This window comes from Serinus canaria, chromosome 3 (assembly GCF_022539315.1).
Source record: "Serinus canaria isolate serCan28SL12 chromosome 3, serCan2020, whole genome shotgun sequence".
In the NCBI taxonomy this organism is placed as follows: Eukaryota; Metazoa; Chordata; class Aves; order Passeriformes; family Fringillidae; genus Serinus; species Serinus canaria.
In genome coordinates, this window is record NC_066316.1 from 48,213,117 (window position 1) to 48,231,569 (window position 18,453).

General features: G+C 39.2%; 1 protein-coding gene across 3 annotated transcripts in view; it reads right to left on the reverse strand.

The window, feature by feature from the left end:
- Window positions 1-18,240, reverse strand: part of GRM1 (glutamate metabotropic receptor 1) — a 178,678-nt gene extending 160,438 nt beyond the window's left edge. For 2 of the 3 annotated variants that reach the window (XM_050973013.1, XM_050973012.1), the window contains exon 1: window positions 17,478-18,177. In XM_050973013.1, the coding sequence (XP_050828970.1) occupies window positions 17,478-18,177 (700 nt within the window). Of the gene's footprint in view, window positions 1-17,477 lie in introns of all 3 variants that reach the window. The other variant, XM_018916962.3, reaches the window with a different exon arrangement.
- Window positions 18,241-18,453: the final 213 nt, after the last annotated feature.

Consider the following 18,453-nt stretch of genomic DNA (forward strand, 5'->3'; position numbering starts at 1 on the left):
AAGGGACAATGATAATGGGTCAGTGCTAGAAGGGATTATGCAGAACAGAAAGAATATTTTAATAAGTTTTTATTTTATGTATTTTGGGAAAGAGACAGATAATGTATACATACCAGAAGATGGTGACGGTGTTGATGGTGATGATGAATGGTAATGTCCCTTCCCAACTCAGAAGGAAATCAAGTAGCAGCTCCAAAAGGTCAGGCATTTTTAAATGGATGTTTTCAGATAACTCCTGACAGAAGTTGCTGATGAGCCTCTAAACTACTAGAAACTATTTTTGATAGCTGTTGGAAGTTGTGAAGTGCCAGAGGTCTGCAACAAAGGCAGTGTTGTGCAATATTTAAAAGGATAAGTGAGTTAACCTGAGTAATTACAGGTCTGTCAGCCTGACATCCATTTTGGAAAAAATAATAGGTTATTTTATCAGCAGGCATGGAATTTGTGTACAAAAAAATGAAGGGAATGGGGCAATTTAATGGCTGCCAATCATTATGTGTATGTGGAAACTAGGTGTTTCCAATTCAGTTACCCAAATCATCTCTTATAATTGAATTTATAATCTTGGTTATCAAGAGTAATATAGTCAATGCTATGCTATTCAGTTTCCACAGGACATCTACCTTAATTTTGCATGACATTTTGGCTATGAACCAGGAATGATAAGAATCACTACTGCAGACATAAAATAGATTAAAGTCTGGCTGGTAGGTTTCAACATACACTTGCAGTAAAGGAGCACTAATTGATTGGGTGTCTCTTTATTGTGTCCCTTAAGGATCTGTCCTTAGATTTTACAAGTTAACATTAAGCAGTGACCTGGAAAAACAAAAATACAAAAGCATTACCAATAATATTTGCAAATGACAGAAAGATTGGGAGACAAGTTACCAATGAAGTCTGATCTAGGTTAGTCAGTAAACTGGACACAGACAAAGAAATATGCAGTTAAATACACACATAAATTTAAACTTTCAAGAACTAAGAACTCTCTACTTAAGGGATACTGGAGTACATCATGGGATACAATTACTGGTGTGGTAATTATAACAGAAAATCCCTGAAGGTAATGCCATGGCTAAAAAAAATAGAATTGGGGTTTAGTTATGCAAATAAGTGTGGTACTGTGGTAACAGAGATTATACCTTATCTCTAATTTATAGTATTATGACTGCTTCTGCACTGATATTCAGAATTACAAGATAATGGAAAAATGGAGAAATCTCAAAGAGTAGCCATTAAGATCATGAAAGACAGAAAGATGTGACTTTGAGTGAGCTATACAGAATCTCCTTCTCAGATCAAAAACAAATAAACAAATAAATTCCAAAGCAACATCCAAAAGTAATCATTCAGTGTTTTTTCATTGTAGAAGGAATTATATTTTAGAACAATATTTCAAGACAACCATTGGTATTAAGGAACTTACCAGGCTGGATTTCAAAGTGAGTTAACATTATACAGTATACAGTTATACAATGAAAGGCACCCTTCAAGAAAATGTCTGGAGAATTGTGTGATTTTTAAGTTGAAGTTCGTCTTACGAAATTTCTGCTCAAGTGGCACTAAGCCTAGACCTCTGTCTCTACTCTGTATTCCTAAAATATATCTCCTACTTCAAAACAGTTAAAGTTCTCATAACACCACAACTTCTACAACCCTTGGGAACATCTTAAAAATGGAAAAACTTTCCAACCAAAGTGCAGGAAATGTCATTTATCTGTAATATATTCCTATATCTCATAAGTAAAGTTGGTCACACAGGTATCCAGGCTACTTAAGCACAAAGCATGCAAGTAGGAATTGTCCATAAGAGTGCTCTAGGCTGTAAATCAAGATTAAATAATTTTACACTTCTAAGTCCTTGCGTGGTTAGGGTTTGAAATGTTAATGCCATTATCTCTAAGGTATTAGTTGTGAAAGTTTCAGTGTGATGTTACAAACTCAATGAGGCCTCTGCAGACATGAAAGCTCAAATCAAGAAGTTCAGCATTTAGAGCACTCATCAGAGAAGTGGGCAATATAGCTTCAATTTCAACCTGAGAGAAAAAGAAAACACATCTTTCACATAGGAGAGTGGCTTAATCACTGAATAAGGTGTTTCTTGACCTGGATTCTACTGGATCTGCAATGGAGTGAACTTGCCACACAGCAGCCTGTATAGGCTGTGTTTTGGATTTGCAGCTGTTTGGATTCACTCTTGTTCTACTTATTTTCTCTCCTTGGCCCCTCTGTACAGAGTGGGGAGTGAGTGGGCAGCTGTGTGGGTGGCTGGCTGCTGGTTTGCTATTGTCTCCACAGGGAATAACAAACACATAAATAGTTCTTGCAAAATACAGTAGTGTCACATTGACAGTAATGCTTCAAAAAATGGTCTTCTCCTCTTCTCAGGGAAAAGTTGCTCCATAACCTTCTCAGTTAGTGTGGTAAGTGAGATAATATTTACAACAAGAACCCCTATCATGTGTCTGTTCTTGGCTCTTAAGAGTGTCCCAAGATAAAACATTTTCTTAATGTTGAAATAATTTCAGTTGTCCTAAGCACTTTTCCATAACAAATTCATGAATGAATCACTTATCTCTAAAGCCAGGGTGCAACCAATCACCATTTCAAGGTGTGTTAGGCTAAGAGAAAACATTTCCCGTTTTCTGCGTTCTCTTGATTTAACTGTGACACATATTAAATTCCTCTTTTCTACTGGGTCTAATACTAATTGGCAGTGAGCAGAACTTCTTGCTATAAACAGAACTTAAATGCTCTGAGTGAAATCAAAGTTGCAGAAATTAAGGGTAAAGCATCTGTGCCTGCAGGTGTGCTCTACCCCATCCTTCTTTTTACTAAAATGTGTGCTTTTGCCTGTTGGTGCTCTCCTGACTACAGTATAGCGAAAACCCTTTTCCCTTTATTCTAAATAACAATGGACTGTGTCACCACAAAGATCATTAGTAGCAGCATAAAGTCCCCCTGAGATTGAAATTCAAATTTACATTACCATGGGGCAATTCTTCATAGAGATTCACACTTTTAGAATGTATACCTGAAATCTTCCTACACAAAAATAAGGCAAACTGAAAAAATTTTGTTTCTGCTTATAAGATGCACAGGCTTTCCCTTAGGTTCTCTGTTTTATAACCCTCTTTCCTCATATACATGGACAGTTTGCTTATATGCATGTATATTTGCATTGAAATTATAATATATAATATAAATATATTATATTGCATTGTATAATAATTAAAACCAAACTTCTTCCTACACAAATCAGTGACAATTTTTCAACGGACATCAGTGAAATAAAATTGAAAGTTATTCTTATATTAAAATAATCTAGAGGGGGAAAAAAGCCAATGATGATCTAATTGTAATGACTGCAAAGCTTTTTTTCAAATTCTTTGCCTGTCTGAAAACTAAGCTTGAAGCTCAGTTCAGGCATTTAGCTTTTTCAGTTTAAAGAAAATGCATTTGCTATTGATTGAGGGCATGATCATACATTCTGTGTGGTTCAGAGATGCTTATGCCTTGTTTTCTAAACTACAAAAATCTGGTGGATTATGTTAAAAACATGAAAAGAGCAGCACTGAAGATGAGTGAATTTGCAGTACTTGTGTGCTTTTCCAGAAGGCACTACCTTCTGAAAACAATAAAAAGCCAACTGAGCTTTTTAGAGATTGCTCTAAGTATCAGTATGGATTCTGAGATACTAACCCAGGAGAGGGAGTTCTAGGAAGGAATAGGAGGCAACATACAGAAAGGTACTGGCTATGATTATTATGGGATGGGATGATGAGACCTGGAGCCAGAGGCAGAGACAGTTAGAAGATTCCTGTAGGATATTTTCCTTTTTCTAAGGTGCTGATTCAGCAAAAGCAAATGATACAACAAAAATGCTATCATATCAACAAATTTTCCCCCAAAACGAGGCAGCCCAGTGCCCTTTCCTAGTCACTTCCAGTCACCTTCTGCATGCTGCTGTTAGAAAATGAAATCTGCCTCCTAAGAAATGAAGCACACATAGAGCTTATTCTAAATATGATCAATATAATTTTTAATTTCTGTTTCACAAAGCATTGTGGCATCCAAATTTTAAATCAGTATTTGTTAGAGGCTAGACAATTTAAGATAGCATCCTTGGGAGTTAAAGTTTGTAGAAGTTTAAGAAGCCTGGCAACACCAAAAAAGCCTTTTACATCAAAAAAGCCTTTTAAATCTTTGTGTGGCAGAGACACAGAAGTAGTTTCTTTCTTTTTCTGCTTTGTGTGATATTTTCCTGCATGTATTATGATAAAAGAGCTGCCTAAGCTTGAGAATTTAAGCACATACCAATTAACACTCTAAGATTATTCATTATAACAGAGAGAGGAAAAAAATCCAGGTGACGTTTACCATAGTGTAATCCAGTATAGCAAATGAGTAATTAAAGCAAAACAAACAAAATACTTAAAAATAAATCATAGCTTTTACACGGGTAAATGCAATTAAGTTTCAACATTCAGTTAGCTGCCTAATTACCTTGATCTTCTATTCATAAAATTAGAAAATAATTAGAAATTAGAAACCCAACCTAATCAGTTACTTCAGTACTCCACTTTAAATTAAGAAAAAAGACAGCAACAACCAACTTTTCCTGTCATTTCAAAACAGCACATCCAAAATCTTGCCTTTTTCCTCCAGTGGGTTGCAGCCTGTCTTCATTTAACCCACTCATCAATTTTCATAATTCCTTGATATGCACAGTTCTAACCCCTTTGGTTTCCCCCTGGACTAACCCACTGCAGAGTCCCTTACAAAGCTTATAAATGTCTGCTTTATCAGTAGAAAATCTGTCTTCAATGTGAGATAAGCACACCTGGCCTCCTCCTGTAAGGCACTGGGCACTGTTGTGATGCCATCTACCCCCAGAAACTGTATTGACCAAGTGTGTGGTTAGTTCTTGCCGTCGCAATCCAAGTGCATAAAGTTAAGACAGCATTCACTTGCCATTTGGGATCAAGCAAGAGCATTCTGAACCTTACAGGATCATCACACAGCATCATCACAGCTAAATTTCAGTCAATAGCTTCTATTGACTTTATTACAGTCAAACACAGCTCTGAATACAGATATTCTACCAGAACTTTGAAGACAATTTTATTTTTCATATGTCCTCAGGATATGAACTATAAAAAGCAGTAATGTGACTCCAGATATGGTACCAGTGCATTCCTGTTTCTCACTTCACAGACAACAACACATCTATGACAAAGGTGGAATGCATTATTTCACATATATTTGGACTCAGTGGAAAAGTCAGAAGTAGATGTGACAAGGACAAAGGATTTTACAAACATGGCTATATTCTAAGTTGCCTTGTAAAAGGACAGTAAGATGTTGATTGCATGAAGGGATTGTGTTATAATATGTTAGCTGAGATCTGAAACAACCAGAAAATATTGATGTCCATATTACATCTGTTAAAATTAAAACAGATAATCAGAAATTCAGCACTGAATTAATTTCTAGAAAAACTTGGGTAAGAATGTTAATTAACCTAGCTATCAAGTTCTAGTTTTCTTTCATAGTGTTTTTCAACTCATTTACTTTGCATGGGCTGTCACATGAATTAAATCATTTCGGGTACAAAGCAGTATTCTAACTGGTGAGACCTCTGGAAAACGTCATTGAATCTTTTTAGAAAACTTCCATTTTCTTCAGTCACAGGGGCCAACATCTGTGTCACAAGTAAGAGAATAAGTGAAATATAAATTCCACATGCAAATGGAAATTTTCCCCAAGCAAACAAAACCAGTAGGAACGGGGGCTCTGTAGTTTAAGGGCAAAATGCATTATAGGCACCAACTGTAATGAGAGGACAAACTGATGAGAGGACAAACACTGACTTAAAATACTGCGTGTAAACTGAAACAGTGGGCTGAATTTGACTGATGGGATCTTTTTGCCCTGAGTTTCTCTTCCTCTACAATCAGAATCCACAGCACAGGATACTTTGGATGTTCCTAGGCAGCTGAATAAACAAAATATTAAGCTAGTCTTTACATAAAACATTTTTCTCACCTCCTTACATAATTAAAACTATTCACAAATTAACAAGATTTAATGAAAAAAGAATTGTCAGCTCTTTTTATCTGTCCATACCACCTATCAAACTCCAGCCCATATATTTGCTTCAGATCCAGCTGTGCTGTGCCTAGTGACATGCATTTCAAATAAAACTGTTCTGGAATACCTGCAGCTAATTTTGATTAGACAACATCAAAAGTTTGAACTTTCCTAAGTCATTTCTCTCAGTGACTGATCACCAGCACAAGTAAAAACATTGGTTTTGCTTGTTTTGCATTTAACCATTAGGATGCAAGGCCCCGTAGTTCCCAGTGGCTTTGTTTGCTAGGAAGATAGGAGACATTTTTGACACATAAAACTGAATCTCCTTTTGAAAAACCAGGCAGATTAAGCTGGGTTGGATTCCTGATATTAAGCATTTTTTTCCAACCCTCAAATCATTCAGAGTTTTATCCCTATCTCTTTTCAATATTTTAGTATTGATTTTTAAAAGTTGACAACAGAACTGAAAAAATACCAAAATTAAAAGTAATAATCCTTAGATTGAGGTGAAGTTCCCGCTTTCTCAAGGATGACATTAGCTTTTGGGTTGGGACTTTTTTATACATAGTTCCTCTATAATCATAAAGTGTATTAAGACTTCTTTCAAGGACACAATTCTCCTGTGTAAGCTGTACTTGATGGTCACCCTTGACTTGCTGAGATCAGTGTGCTGAGTTTAAATTTATGGGACATCTGTTTTTCTGACTTTGCACTGGGCTTTTTCAATAAAAATATTCTGTAATACTGATTTGGTGTCTGAAAAGAAATCTAAGATGCTTGATCTGCACTTCAAATCTGTAACTACCAAGTTTGCATTTTCATTAGGGGATAAAATCAGGTTTGTTTGAGAAGAGTTATTCTTCATAGCATCACACTGATTTGTTTTAATTTAATTACAGTTTTTTGTCAGCTGAAGTCTGCATCACCATCTTACTATTATTCTGAGGATTGCTCTCTTGGTAGCCAGAACTGTCTGGCATAGCTCATTTGTCTTTTGTGTTTGGATTTTTGGTATAACTCAATACTGTTCATTTTTGGCTGATCTTTAATATATAGAAATCAATATTTGTTGACTCACTCAAGTTCACAGCATCAGTTTTGCACATTAGTGTCTCAATGCCACTTTTACTACATCCTTATCCTAGCCTTCTCCGGGCTGCCGACATTGAAGGACACAGCTAGGGCATGGTTAGGGGCATAAGTTTATTGGAGTATTGTTTATCTCTTACTGAGTTTGGTGACAAATCCATAAGGAACTCCTGGATAACCTTCCTGTTGTGATGACATTTCCCAGTAAGCACTATGTGGGAATGGAAGGAATTCTGCCTCTAGGTGACACGCACTGGCACCATGTCCCTTAGTATGCCCAGACTGAGGTGTCAGATGTTGGTGTCATGGTCTAACTTGAGAGAGGACAAAGAATGGTTTGAGTTGTGCAGGTATCCACCTGAAAGAGAAAGGTTAAGCCTATTTAACTGGAAATGCAGTGACACCTGAGAGCCACAACTGTAGCGCCTTGAGGGTGGAAGGGAACAAGAAAGGACTAAGTGACATCCAATCTGCCTGGGCTGCTGTCAGGCTCATTCCCCCTTCTCAAAATCTTCAACATTTTTGTTCCAGTGGAGCAGCTGTCCCAGCTCAGCGCTTTGCTTCATATAGCTGACAGCTGTAGAGTTTTTAATCCGATGCTGAACGGGTTTATCCTCCCAGGAAATATGGCCTGGAAAATAAGGGCATCCTCCAAAAGAATTCTGTCAGACTGACATTATAACCCTTTATGAATAGTTCAATAGGAGTGGGATTTTACTTTCCAGACTCTCAAATAATCCTACAGTTTTCCAGCGGTTGTAACATAGCATTTCTTAACACTACTACCAATATTCAGTTTCACATATTTGCTGTTTTGGGAAGAGACTGAGATCTACTCATGTGGAACTTGCAGTTAGGGAAATAGACTCTCATTAGGAGGATCACCAATTTCAATACCCAGCATGGACTTGTCAAATTTTCATTTGCTGAAATCTTTCCACACTACCACATGGGTAAGAAAGGCTCATAAACAAGCTTCAAAGGTTTTCTCACTTCCTGACAATTAATTGCAAATTTATCTTTTATATTCTACTCTACCTAGGAAAAGATATTCAATGTTCAGTGGAGCATGGACAAACATTTTAAGTCAGTATTTATGAACACTTATTCAGATTCCCAATAGTTGTCATTTGAGCATTCATGTCTGGTTCTATTGCTGTTTTCCAGGATGAGTTTTGTTTGAATAGGTGTCTGGGAAATTACTAGCTTGTGCAATCCCATCTGTACCCACAGATTAATACAGATGAATGTTGCTGGTTAAATAACTACGTTTAAGAAAATGAAGGCTTGTTCTTCAAACATTTTGCAAAGAGAAGCAAGTGTTAAATTCACAGGGGAGTTCTGAGAAGAACTAGATTCAGCCTCCTTCTAGTTGGAAGGGAAAAGTTATGTATCTGAATATCCTCTAATATCTATGCAAATCCAACAAACACAGTTTTGTTTTCACACAATTTTGTGCTTCTCCCAACTAACTATGGCATACACCTAGATGTGGGATTCACAACCCCTGCAGATTTTTACAGCTTTCTGAGTATTGTCAGCTCAATAACCTGAAAAGACAACATCTGATGGCCCTGCTGAGCTCCATTCAGGATCCACTGGACTCCACAGAGAGCCACCAATTAACTTCAGTGAGCATTTGATAGGTGTCTTATTGCTACACTTGCCCTCTGCACCAGCACGGGACATGATCTTCTCTGCTTTGTCTACCAGAACTGCCAAATGCCCATGCTTAAAATAATACTGTCAAATTTTCAAGGGACTTATAAATCATTGATGGCTGTTAACATAATTCAAATATCCTTTAAGAAATTCATTTGTCTATAAGAATATTAAGAGAGATTATGAATTAAAATTGTTTGAACAAAGGACTGTGATACTACAGAACAAACGATATGACTTGTCAGTAAAATGAAATATCTGTCACATTGGTTTTTGATAGACACACACCACTTAGGCAGTGGCTCAGCAGAAGAGGAAACAGCCTGTGATGCACAATGCCCATGTCACAAAATGCCATTAAGGCACTCTGGATCTGTAGGTAGCAGTGCCAGACTGTAGGTTAGATAATGAAAAATGAAGGCAAATCTTACATACTGTGTATTGATTTATTTTTCATGTGTTTCTTGTGTTACTCATTTGCTCATTGAACTCACAAAGGAAGAAGCAGTTCTTGATTTAGTCTTAAGCCTTATACAAATTGTTGAGAACTAACCATCCAAGAAGTGGTCTGCAACTGTACTTTAGTGATAAGACAAAAAAGAGCTGCATGTGAAATAAAAAAATCAGTAAAAGTAATGTTTAATTCAAAGCAAAATAAATTATATCAAGATGAGAAAGCTAATTTCAAGGACATTAAAAGGAGTAGCCAAAAGACTGAAATACTAAAAAATTATGTAAAGACTAGCCAGGAATAGTCAGAGCCAAAGTTCTAAAAGGACTTTAAAAGCTGGCATGAAAAAGCTAAAAAGTAAATTTCCTAATGCTATTGAAACAAACAAAACCAAATAAATAAAATTAAAACCAATGCTTTGAAAAGTCAAGGTTGTGCCCTAATGAGGGAAAGAAAGCAGAGTATACCTTGACAATTGAAATATAAAACCAGAAAAAAAAAACAGATGAAACAATTCTGAAACATAAAGGCATAGAATCTAATAATCCACCGTTCTTCAAATATTCAAGAAATGGGAAACTAGCCTGATATTCAATGATAGCCAATTATATAAAAGATAGCACTCAGGGAAGATAAAACCACAACAGAAAAGTTAAATTAATTCTCTCAGTCTGCACTGCCAGGGAAGGCAGATAGGACAGTTCTCACACAATGGTCATTCCTTATGTAGGATAGAAATGAACCATTGTCTCTGAGTGTCAATAGAACATATTTTAGAACAAATCCAAATTTATGAGGTGGTCTTCAACAAATTTCCAATACCAGCTGATGTTCTATTGGGGCATGTTAATACCAGTTACAGAGGCCTTAGCACAAAAGCAAGCAATAAAGTAGAAAGAGCAATTTTATATTTTCACGTATCAGTTTTCATTTTTAACTGAATTTATGGAGAGTAGAGAGGCACACAGGGTAATCCAGTGAACAACAGACATAATATTTCTGCAGACTTCAGATATTTCTTCACAAAGCTAATTCGTAGGAACAATGACAAAACAGTATTAGGGTACAAAAAAATAAATATGTCATATCAGGGAAAAACTAACATAACTTTTCAGAAAAACCCCCACATATCTAAGAAGCTAAACAGACTTCTTTTTTGGAGCAGGTAACCATATGAGTAATACAATCACTATAGAGTACTTAGGATTTAAGAAAGCTTTTAATGAAGTCTCTTATTAAAGCGTCTCACAAAAATAGAGGTAATACAGGATACAACAGAATGTCCTGAATTAATAATTGGCTAACAGATAGGAACCAAAGTGTAGGAAATAAAATAAAGCAGGGGTAACACACAATGATTACCCTGTGTGTAATGGACTCTGAAGTAAGCTTTACCATTTACAATGAAGATTTTGTGATAATTTTAAGGTATTTTCTGACAACATTCATTCAGTGCATGGTGGTAATTAAAAAAGTAATGGACAACTGGAAGCTTATCAGGAAAGGTCTGAGAGCAATACCAAAATTGTTGCCTCCTGAGGGAGTTTAACCATGGTGAAATTCAGCCACCCTGAACACTGAATGTAGCTCTGCTTACCCAAATTTCACATTGGAATTAAAAGTACATAATAATGATCAGGATTAACAAATGATGAATAGTTTTGTATGAACTTCTGAAGGTAATGCAGTTATCAAAGAGTAGTTTTAAGGAAACATTTCTTCACACAAGAAACAATCAATTTATAAGATTGAGGGAGAACTTCTTTGCTGGGAGTGTTACTGACCACTGGAACAGGCTGACCAGAAAGATTGTGGAATCTCATCCCCAGGAGATATACAAAAGCCATCTGGACAAAATCCTGAATAACAAGCTTTAGTGGACCCTGCTTGAGCAGGGAGGCTGGATTAGATGACCTCCAGTGGTCTGTTCCAACCTTAACCATTCTGTGATTCTGTGATACTCTAGAGACCAAAGCATAAATTATACAAAATGGGATTGGACAAACTCCTAAAGGAAATGTTCATTGGTGGCTGGTAGCCCTAGGACTTGGGAGCTTGCTACAGACTGGAACTGTGGTGATATGCTCTGTCCTGCTCTTACTTCTTTTCATATTCAGTCTCTCTCTCAACAGCCAACTTTCTGCTGGCAAACCAGATTTAGAAATTGTTCTTTACGGTGTATATTAATAGCAATACTAGCAATAATAGTGTTTGAGAAAAAAAACTATTGAAAAATTAGACTGCTAACCTGAGCTGGTTACCCACTGGATGCCATTTGTCCCTTGCACGCCTCTCTCCAACCATCTCTGGTGATAGCCCTCAGCATTCCTTAGGTGAAAGGACAGTTATTTCAGGTGCAATCGCGTGCAATTAATTCCTGGCCCTCCAGTTCACACTGCAGGCACACATCTTAATTACTGCCACCTGTGACAGTGGCTTATGCAGCAAGCACTCCTACCACCCAGAAGATGAACTGAAATCCCTGTGTTGCTTCACGTGGGTCAGGGAGCCCCAGTTAGTAATGACTTTGATCAGCATTTTTCTGGGCTGCATGCAGCAGGTGCAATGCTTCTGGTCTCTCACTACCGTTACCAGCTCGCTGATGTATCAGGCCGCTAAAGAATCTTTCTCAGTGGGTGACATTGCTTTAGTTATATGATTTACTCCATTTTACTCCATATTTTTAGCTTTTTGTTTCCTATCTAAAAAACCTCAGTGCAAGCACATCCATGTTATGAACCTAAGTTTCAAAGGTATATTTTAGAGGCATTTGGACATTGCTTTTTGAGAAAGCTAAGGTCATTTAACATTTTTAAAAGGCTTCAGTGAGACAAGAAGCCTGCAGGAGTTAACAAGGATAGTAGGACATAAAAATCTGATAGCAAGGACATAATGTAGAAAAAATAAAGCACAATTGAACGCATTGTGCTGACTGATAAATATGAACTCTAGCAGTATTGCTGAGAAGGCAGGCACAGGAGTTCGATGAACCTTTCGAGCTGATATAACTCATGCAGCTGCCAGTTGTATAGTTGAAAAGCTATACTATTTGTGAATTTGGGAGTAATGCAAAGCAATATATTTTCAAGAAGGAATTTCTCTTGATCTCTCCAGTGTTTGTCACCAACCATAATTTTTCCAATGTTAATCTATGAAAATTATTCTCCCAGCACCTTCTAATTAATACAATTAATGGGATCCATCCAATGTAGGGATACTTGTTTTGAAACTAATTTCTGTTTTCCTTGGGATATATGCCTTTCCTTTTTTTTCATGTCTCAAGGTCTCTGAAGATGATTAGTGTAGCAAGTTAAATGCACACAAATAAAAAAATAGAGTGAAATCTGCATTTATGAACATGCATCTCAGCACAATTCATACCACTATAGGAGCTGAACCTATAGGAGCCTTTTTGTAATTGTTGGTATCTATAGAAATATTTACACTCTAGAATTCCAAACAGTTGAACTGGAATTCCTTATTCTATTGCCTGACAATGATTTTATCAAAAAGTATTTATACATTGAGTGACACCATAGAATTAATAATAAAACATCGTCAGTAACACCTTCAAGAAGTTAAACACAATTTTATGAAAATCATTCCTTTAAGATATTTGATCAATATAGGCCCACTTATCTTTAAACAGAAGTGTTATCTTCCACCATATCTAAAGCTACTTTAGTAGGTTCTACTGAATGAACTTGTGAAAACTCACAATTTTCTTGTGAAATTTGCAATAAAGTGCAGGACTTGCTCCTTTCCATTCTCTTTCCAACCCATATAACCATGCTTATGAGTTTCCTGTACAATGGATAGTATGCAGCAGTCAGGTTATCAAAAATAATTGTGAAGATAGTATACTTACCATCTGCTTTGGTCTGAAAATCTTTACAATTGTGCCATCTGCTTCGTCATAGTTAATTTTAAGCCTTATACTCAAAAAAGGAACTGCCTGGCAATACAAATCTGACAAAATTTAATCAAGACCAGAAACATCTCACTGATCTCTAAAATTAATACCTAAACAGTCTAAATTTGGTGCAATTATCTTAAATATTTAATTTCCAAAGTTGCTTCTGCAAAGTCTGCATGTTAATCTGTTGGGATGGAAATCTTGTTTATAAAGGGGTATTTGTACAATAAAGCGTAAGCATGGTCCATAAATTGAAAACAGCATTCAAATGAATGCTCACATACATTTCATAAGGCTAACAGGTAGGCAATGATTGAAATGGAATCCAGGTACAGGTGCTAAGTATTTCTACTAGCTTACTCAGAAGTGTGGTACTTAGAAGATGAGGTGATAAAAGGACTACTTACACCATCATCTCTCCTGCTCCCTGTACAAGAGGAACAGGAAAAGTGAGGGATTTGCTGGAGACTTCATGCTGATCACTAACCAGGGTGCACTTGGCAAGTGGGTTTTGGAAGTCAGTGTAACCTCCAGCAATCTCATAATCACTCTGCATTTTCTGGTGGCAACCCCAAAAATTCCTTTTCTCTGCCTTCAGCATAAAAGTAGCACAGCAGAGGTGCTTGCTATCTCTTCCCTTGTTCTGGGGGCAGCCCGGGGGCTCTTCCCCAGGAAAGGAAGAAATGTCCCCTGTAATTGTTCACAGTGTTACCAAAGCACCAGTGGTTGCCTGGTCTAAGTTGAGAATCCCTGAAAGTCCCTTGCTAAAGTCCAGAATATCTCACTTGGAAAGTTACTCTTGGCAAGTGCCATTCCTTCTGCCCTTATCACACTAAGGATTGTCCCCAATTTTAACCAATGTGCTTTTTGATGCCTTTGATTTCCATAGGAAACTTTGGCTCAAAGTTAAGCATCCAATTAGGTGCATTTCAATATAAGAATGACTTTCAAGACTAAAATTTGAGATGCAGACGTGTCAAAAACCCCACTATTGAATTATCTTTGAAGAAAACTTAAAAGAATAATAGCCTTGAAAATGCTTTTCAACTACTATATGGTCATACAGCCTTACACTGACAAATGCACACATTTGTTGCAGCATTTTATGACTGTTGCCCGCTCTGGGAAAAACTGACTCTCATGATGGGCAACTGTGCTTAACTGAGATACATAATAAAATAACTAAACTCCTTTTTTTCTCCTCTAATGTGGAGTTTTATATGAAAATTTTAATCTAATGTAGTATGTGGACCTTTGAAAACAAATTTCATTGACTGAGAAGTTTTAACCCAGATAATGTTCATTCTTCTTAATAAACTACTGTGTAAAAAAACCCAACAGATCTGGCACCTCTCCCTGCAGCTTCATGTACCAGAGTGTGGAGACTGAGTGTAGTTAAAAATCATCATCACTAATTAATTATCATATTGGCACATGAAGGATAAATTTCCAAATGCAAACTACTTAAAGACATCATCCTATATGGATGACCTCTTTATGTTCATTCTTATGGCATGTATAGCCTTCATGTTAAGAAACTTGGGCAACAAATTGTGTGCTATTTATTTCTGATTATCATTAAAGCCATAATTATGTACCCAGGTATTGGTTTGGGCATTCAGCCAACTTCAGTTCGGCTGCAGGAGCAGAAGAAGGGTAAGCAGAGGAGCTGGAGGGTTCAGGCTGGGGAAGGGCTCATCTGTCTGGGCAGTTTCCCTGACCCTGCCCTGGGTCAGTGAGGACTGAAGAGTGTGCCTTGCTGGTGCAAGCAGTCAGTGAGCTCAGTGGTCTCACTGCATCCCCTTGTGGCTGGGCGCCTACAAGAGCTAAACGTTGTCTATTCCCATGAGAACCAGAGGTCAGGTAGGAAGAAAGCAGCCCTCCTGTTCTGGAAAGGGGGCCAAACTGGATCTTAGAAGGGAAAGGAATTAACTTCTTCACAATGTCAACCTGTGCATTTCCTAGAAACATGCCCTTTCCTCACAGTCTCTGCTGAAGAGAATCTCCAACCAGTGATACCCTAGAATTCCTCCCAGCACATTTTGCAGCCCACCATGAAGACTGTGTAGAGGCCTATGAGTAATTGTGGAGGAGGAATGTTTCTGACTACACTTTATCCCCCTATTTCCAAACATAGCATGGATGGAGCAGCTCTGCTCAGACTGTTATTCAGAGCGGCTTTGTGTTGTCTTTGAAGAATGATTTCACTCTTAACAATAAAGTGAATGCATGGGATTTGAAACAACAGAAATGCAGCCATTTACACCGATTTTCATGAATACTAACTTCACTTTAAATAGAAGGAAAAAAAGCCTTTGGAATCTACCCAACACCAGTTGGGTGGGGTAAATAACTTGTCTCTGTCTGGAAAGAAATGCAGAAGTTAAAGCTTGTTACATAATTTCAATGACATTTTTTCTTGAATTTAACAATAAATGAATGGCAGACACAGATTAATAACAAAAAAGCAAATTTGAATCTCAAGCTGTATGATCTGTGAAATTGTTGTGACCTTTCCTAAGAGGAGTGTTGCCCTGTGGGCTACCCCTATTTTTAAAAGTATCACTTTGGAAGTCTAAAAATATCTTGCAACAATTATTTTTCATCAGTCAGTAACATTCATAAAAATAGGTATCTAATTAAAATTTCTCACAAGCAATGACTGAAGTTGCTGCTTATAATGATCTTTTTTTCAAAATGAACCTTCAGAGGGTGTTGTCTGTTCCAAAAGAGGTAAGGTCCACTAATGCTAACAGGACTGGGACAGAGATGCAGCCAGGCCTTTGAGGCAACTCCTCAAGCACAGTGAGTTAGCAGAGCACCCCAGAGTGCCTTGAAGGGAGCGATGGCTATTTAGATCAGCAAAGAATTTACCCCTTTCATGTTTATTTGTCATCTTGGCCTTCCACAGGATCTAATAATATCTGTCAACAATAGAAAATCTTAATAGCTCATGTTGGAGTCTTGCTAGCAGCTCATTTTCTCATCTGAACAGGGCATAAATGAACTGCAAATGTCAGGTCATTGCTTCATGCTCTCACTTGTCCCCCAGCCTCCTCAAATTGTAGCATTTTCTGGTTTTGGTGTCCAGATCAATCCAGTTCCCTTCTAAATGTTGTAAATATGTAACCCTTCCTGGAGATAATTTTTCCTTTTTTTTTTTTTTTTTTTTTTTTTTGTCACAATATAGATTCTTACCTCATTTTATTTAGTCATCTCTGTGAGAATAAAAGGTGTGGAGTCAGCTCAGTAAGCACAGGGAATCATAAATCAAGTCCACACAGGAAACACACTCAGAAACAGAACAGTTGCAAAGCCATAGCAATAACGTGGTCAGATATGCAATTTTATACTTAGAAATCCCATTCCGAGGACCACAAGTGGACTACAGAAATATCACAATAATATATAGCAAATTTATTTTCTATCAAATGCAATTACTGTTGCAATTTATGCTGGTCTACATAGCCTGGTTGTAAACCAATGTCTCCTCTTTAAAATAACGGTATTATTGCTATTTTTCTTTTGATATTTAAAATTAAGAAGACCTGTTGACTATGAACAGATTGTGCAGAGTGATAGCTTTGACTGCTGCTCAAGCTGCAGACAAGATTCATGAGCCTCTGCCTGCCCTTTCCCGCGGCACCTGGCTTTGCAGGGGCTACCTGGACAGGGGAGGGATTTTCAGGTTTCTTTCTTCACTATTCGCAGAGCGAAGAAATCAGTTCGCAGGCAGCAAAGCCAGCAGCTAATCCGGGAGTCCCTGCCGAGCCCTGATCCCGTTTTGTCAAACTCCTGGCGATGGTAGCGACCGAGCACATCAGCCCCATGCCCTCACAGCCCCACGGACCCGCCCCGGCCCAACCGGAGGGGCGAGGCTGTCCGCCCCACACCCAGCTGCTCACATCTGTTAACTTTTATTTACAAACACGCGAACCACTCTGTGTGCGAATGGGGACAGGGCCGGCACAGCCGGGGAGACGCCCGATCCCTTCCTGCGCCGCCGAGCCCCGCTCCCGCTGCCCGCAGCCGGGGGACCCCTCCGCCCCCCGAACGACACACCCGCACCTCCGCCCCGCTTCTCCACGTTGGCCCCACGGTCCCCGCGGGTGGCAGCGATCGGCGCTCTCCCGGGGAAGAGCCGCACCCCCGGGCCCGGTGCCGGCGGTGACCCAGCACAGGCGCGTCCTTGCGGAGCCGCCGCGGAGGGCGCAGCGCCCCGGGGCCGGCCCGGGAAGGCGGGGGCTGCCCCATACCCACCTTCCGTGTGCACGGCGGAGACGTAGGTCCAGTTGTAACGCTTGACGATGTCAAGCATGGCCCTGGCCTGCAGCGTGTCGGAGGGGACCACCCTAAGGAAGTACTTGTACAGCGTTTTGTCGCTCAGGTCGATGCTGGTGGCAGAGTAGGCGATCTGAGGGATGTCAAAGAGCTGGAGCAGATTTTGGACTTGGATAGCAACTGAGCTGGAGCCGGGGCCGATGACCCCCGCGATGGGCTTTTTTACTCTGGTCTGGGGCTGGGTCTGCGAGTCGGAAATGCAACGGGTGCCTCCATCCCTGTCGTCTCTGATGGAGATGAGAGAGTCCCGTATGAACTCGATGCTCTGCTCCAGGGCCACGGAGGAGTGCCAGCAGGAGTCTCGGATCTCGCTGCCCAGGGTGATGTTAGGTAGCAGGACCGGGTCTGCATTAATTTTATCCAAAGTGTGAAACATGGCTTCGACTCTCTGGATGCCGTATTGCTCCCGGATTTCCCCACACTTCCTCTCGGGCACTTTCTCGGCTGGTGGCTGGTGATGGACAGAGAAGAGGGCCCCGATGATGACATCCCCGTCCATCCGAGCCACCGACCGCTGTGAGGAGGCTGCAGAGAGAAGAACCTTCCGACCCCCACTCTTGGGCAGCACGTCCATCTCCAGCAGCAGAGCAGGGAAAAAGACCAGCAGCACCCCAATCATTTTGTTGCACGATGTCATCCAGATCCAGGTTACAAATTTCATGGGCTCCCCTTGCCTGCACATGGTTTAAGGACATATAGGAAATGGCATCTGCTTCTCCCTGAAGACGGCCAGGTTGCTCCAAATACCATCACAGCGAAGCCTCACAGCATCACTCTTGAAGGTGCCAAGACAGCCGTCATCCTAGTGACTTTTAACCTGGTGGCATAGAAAGAGGGGATAAAACAGGCTAACCAGGAAATTGATGTCAAACCTCAGCTACATAAAGCAACCCTG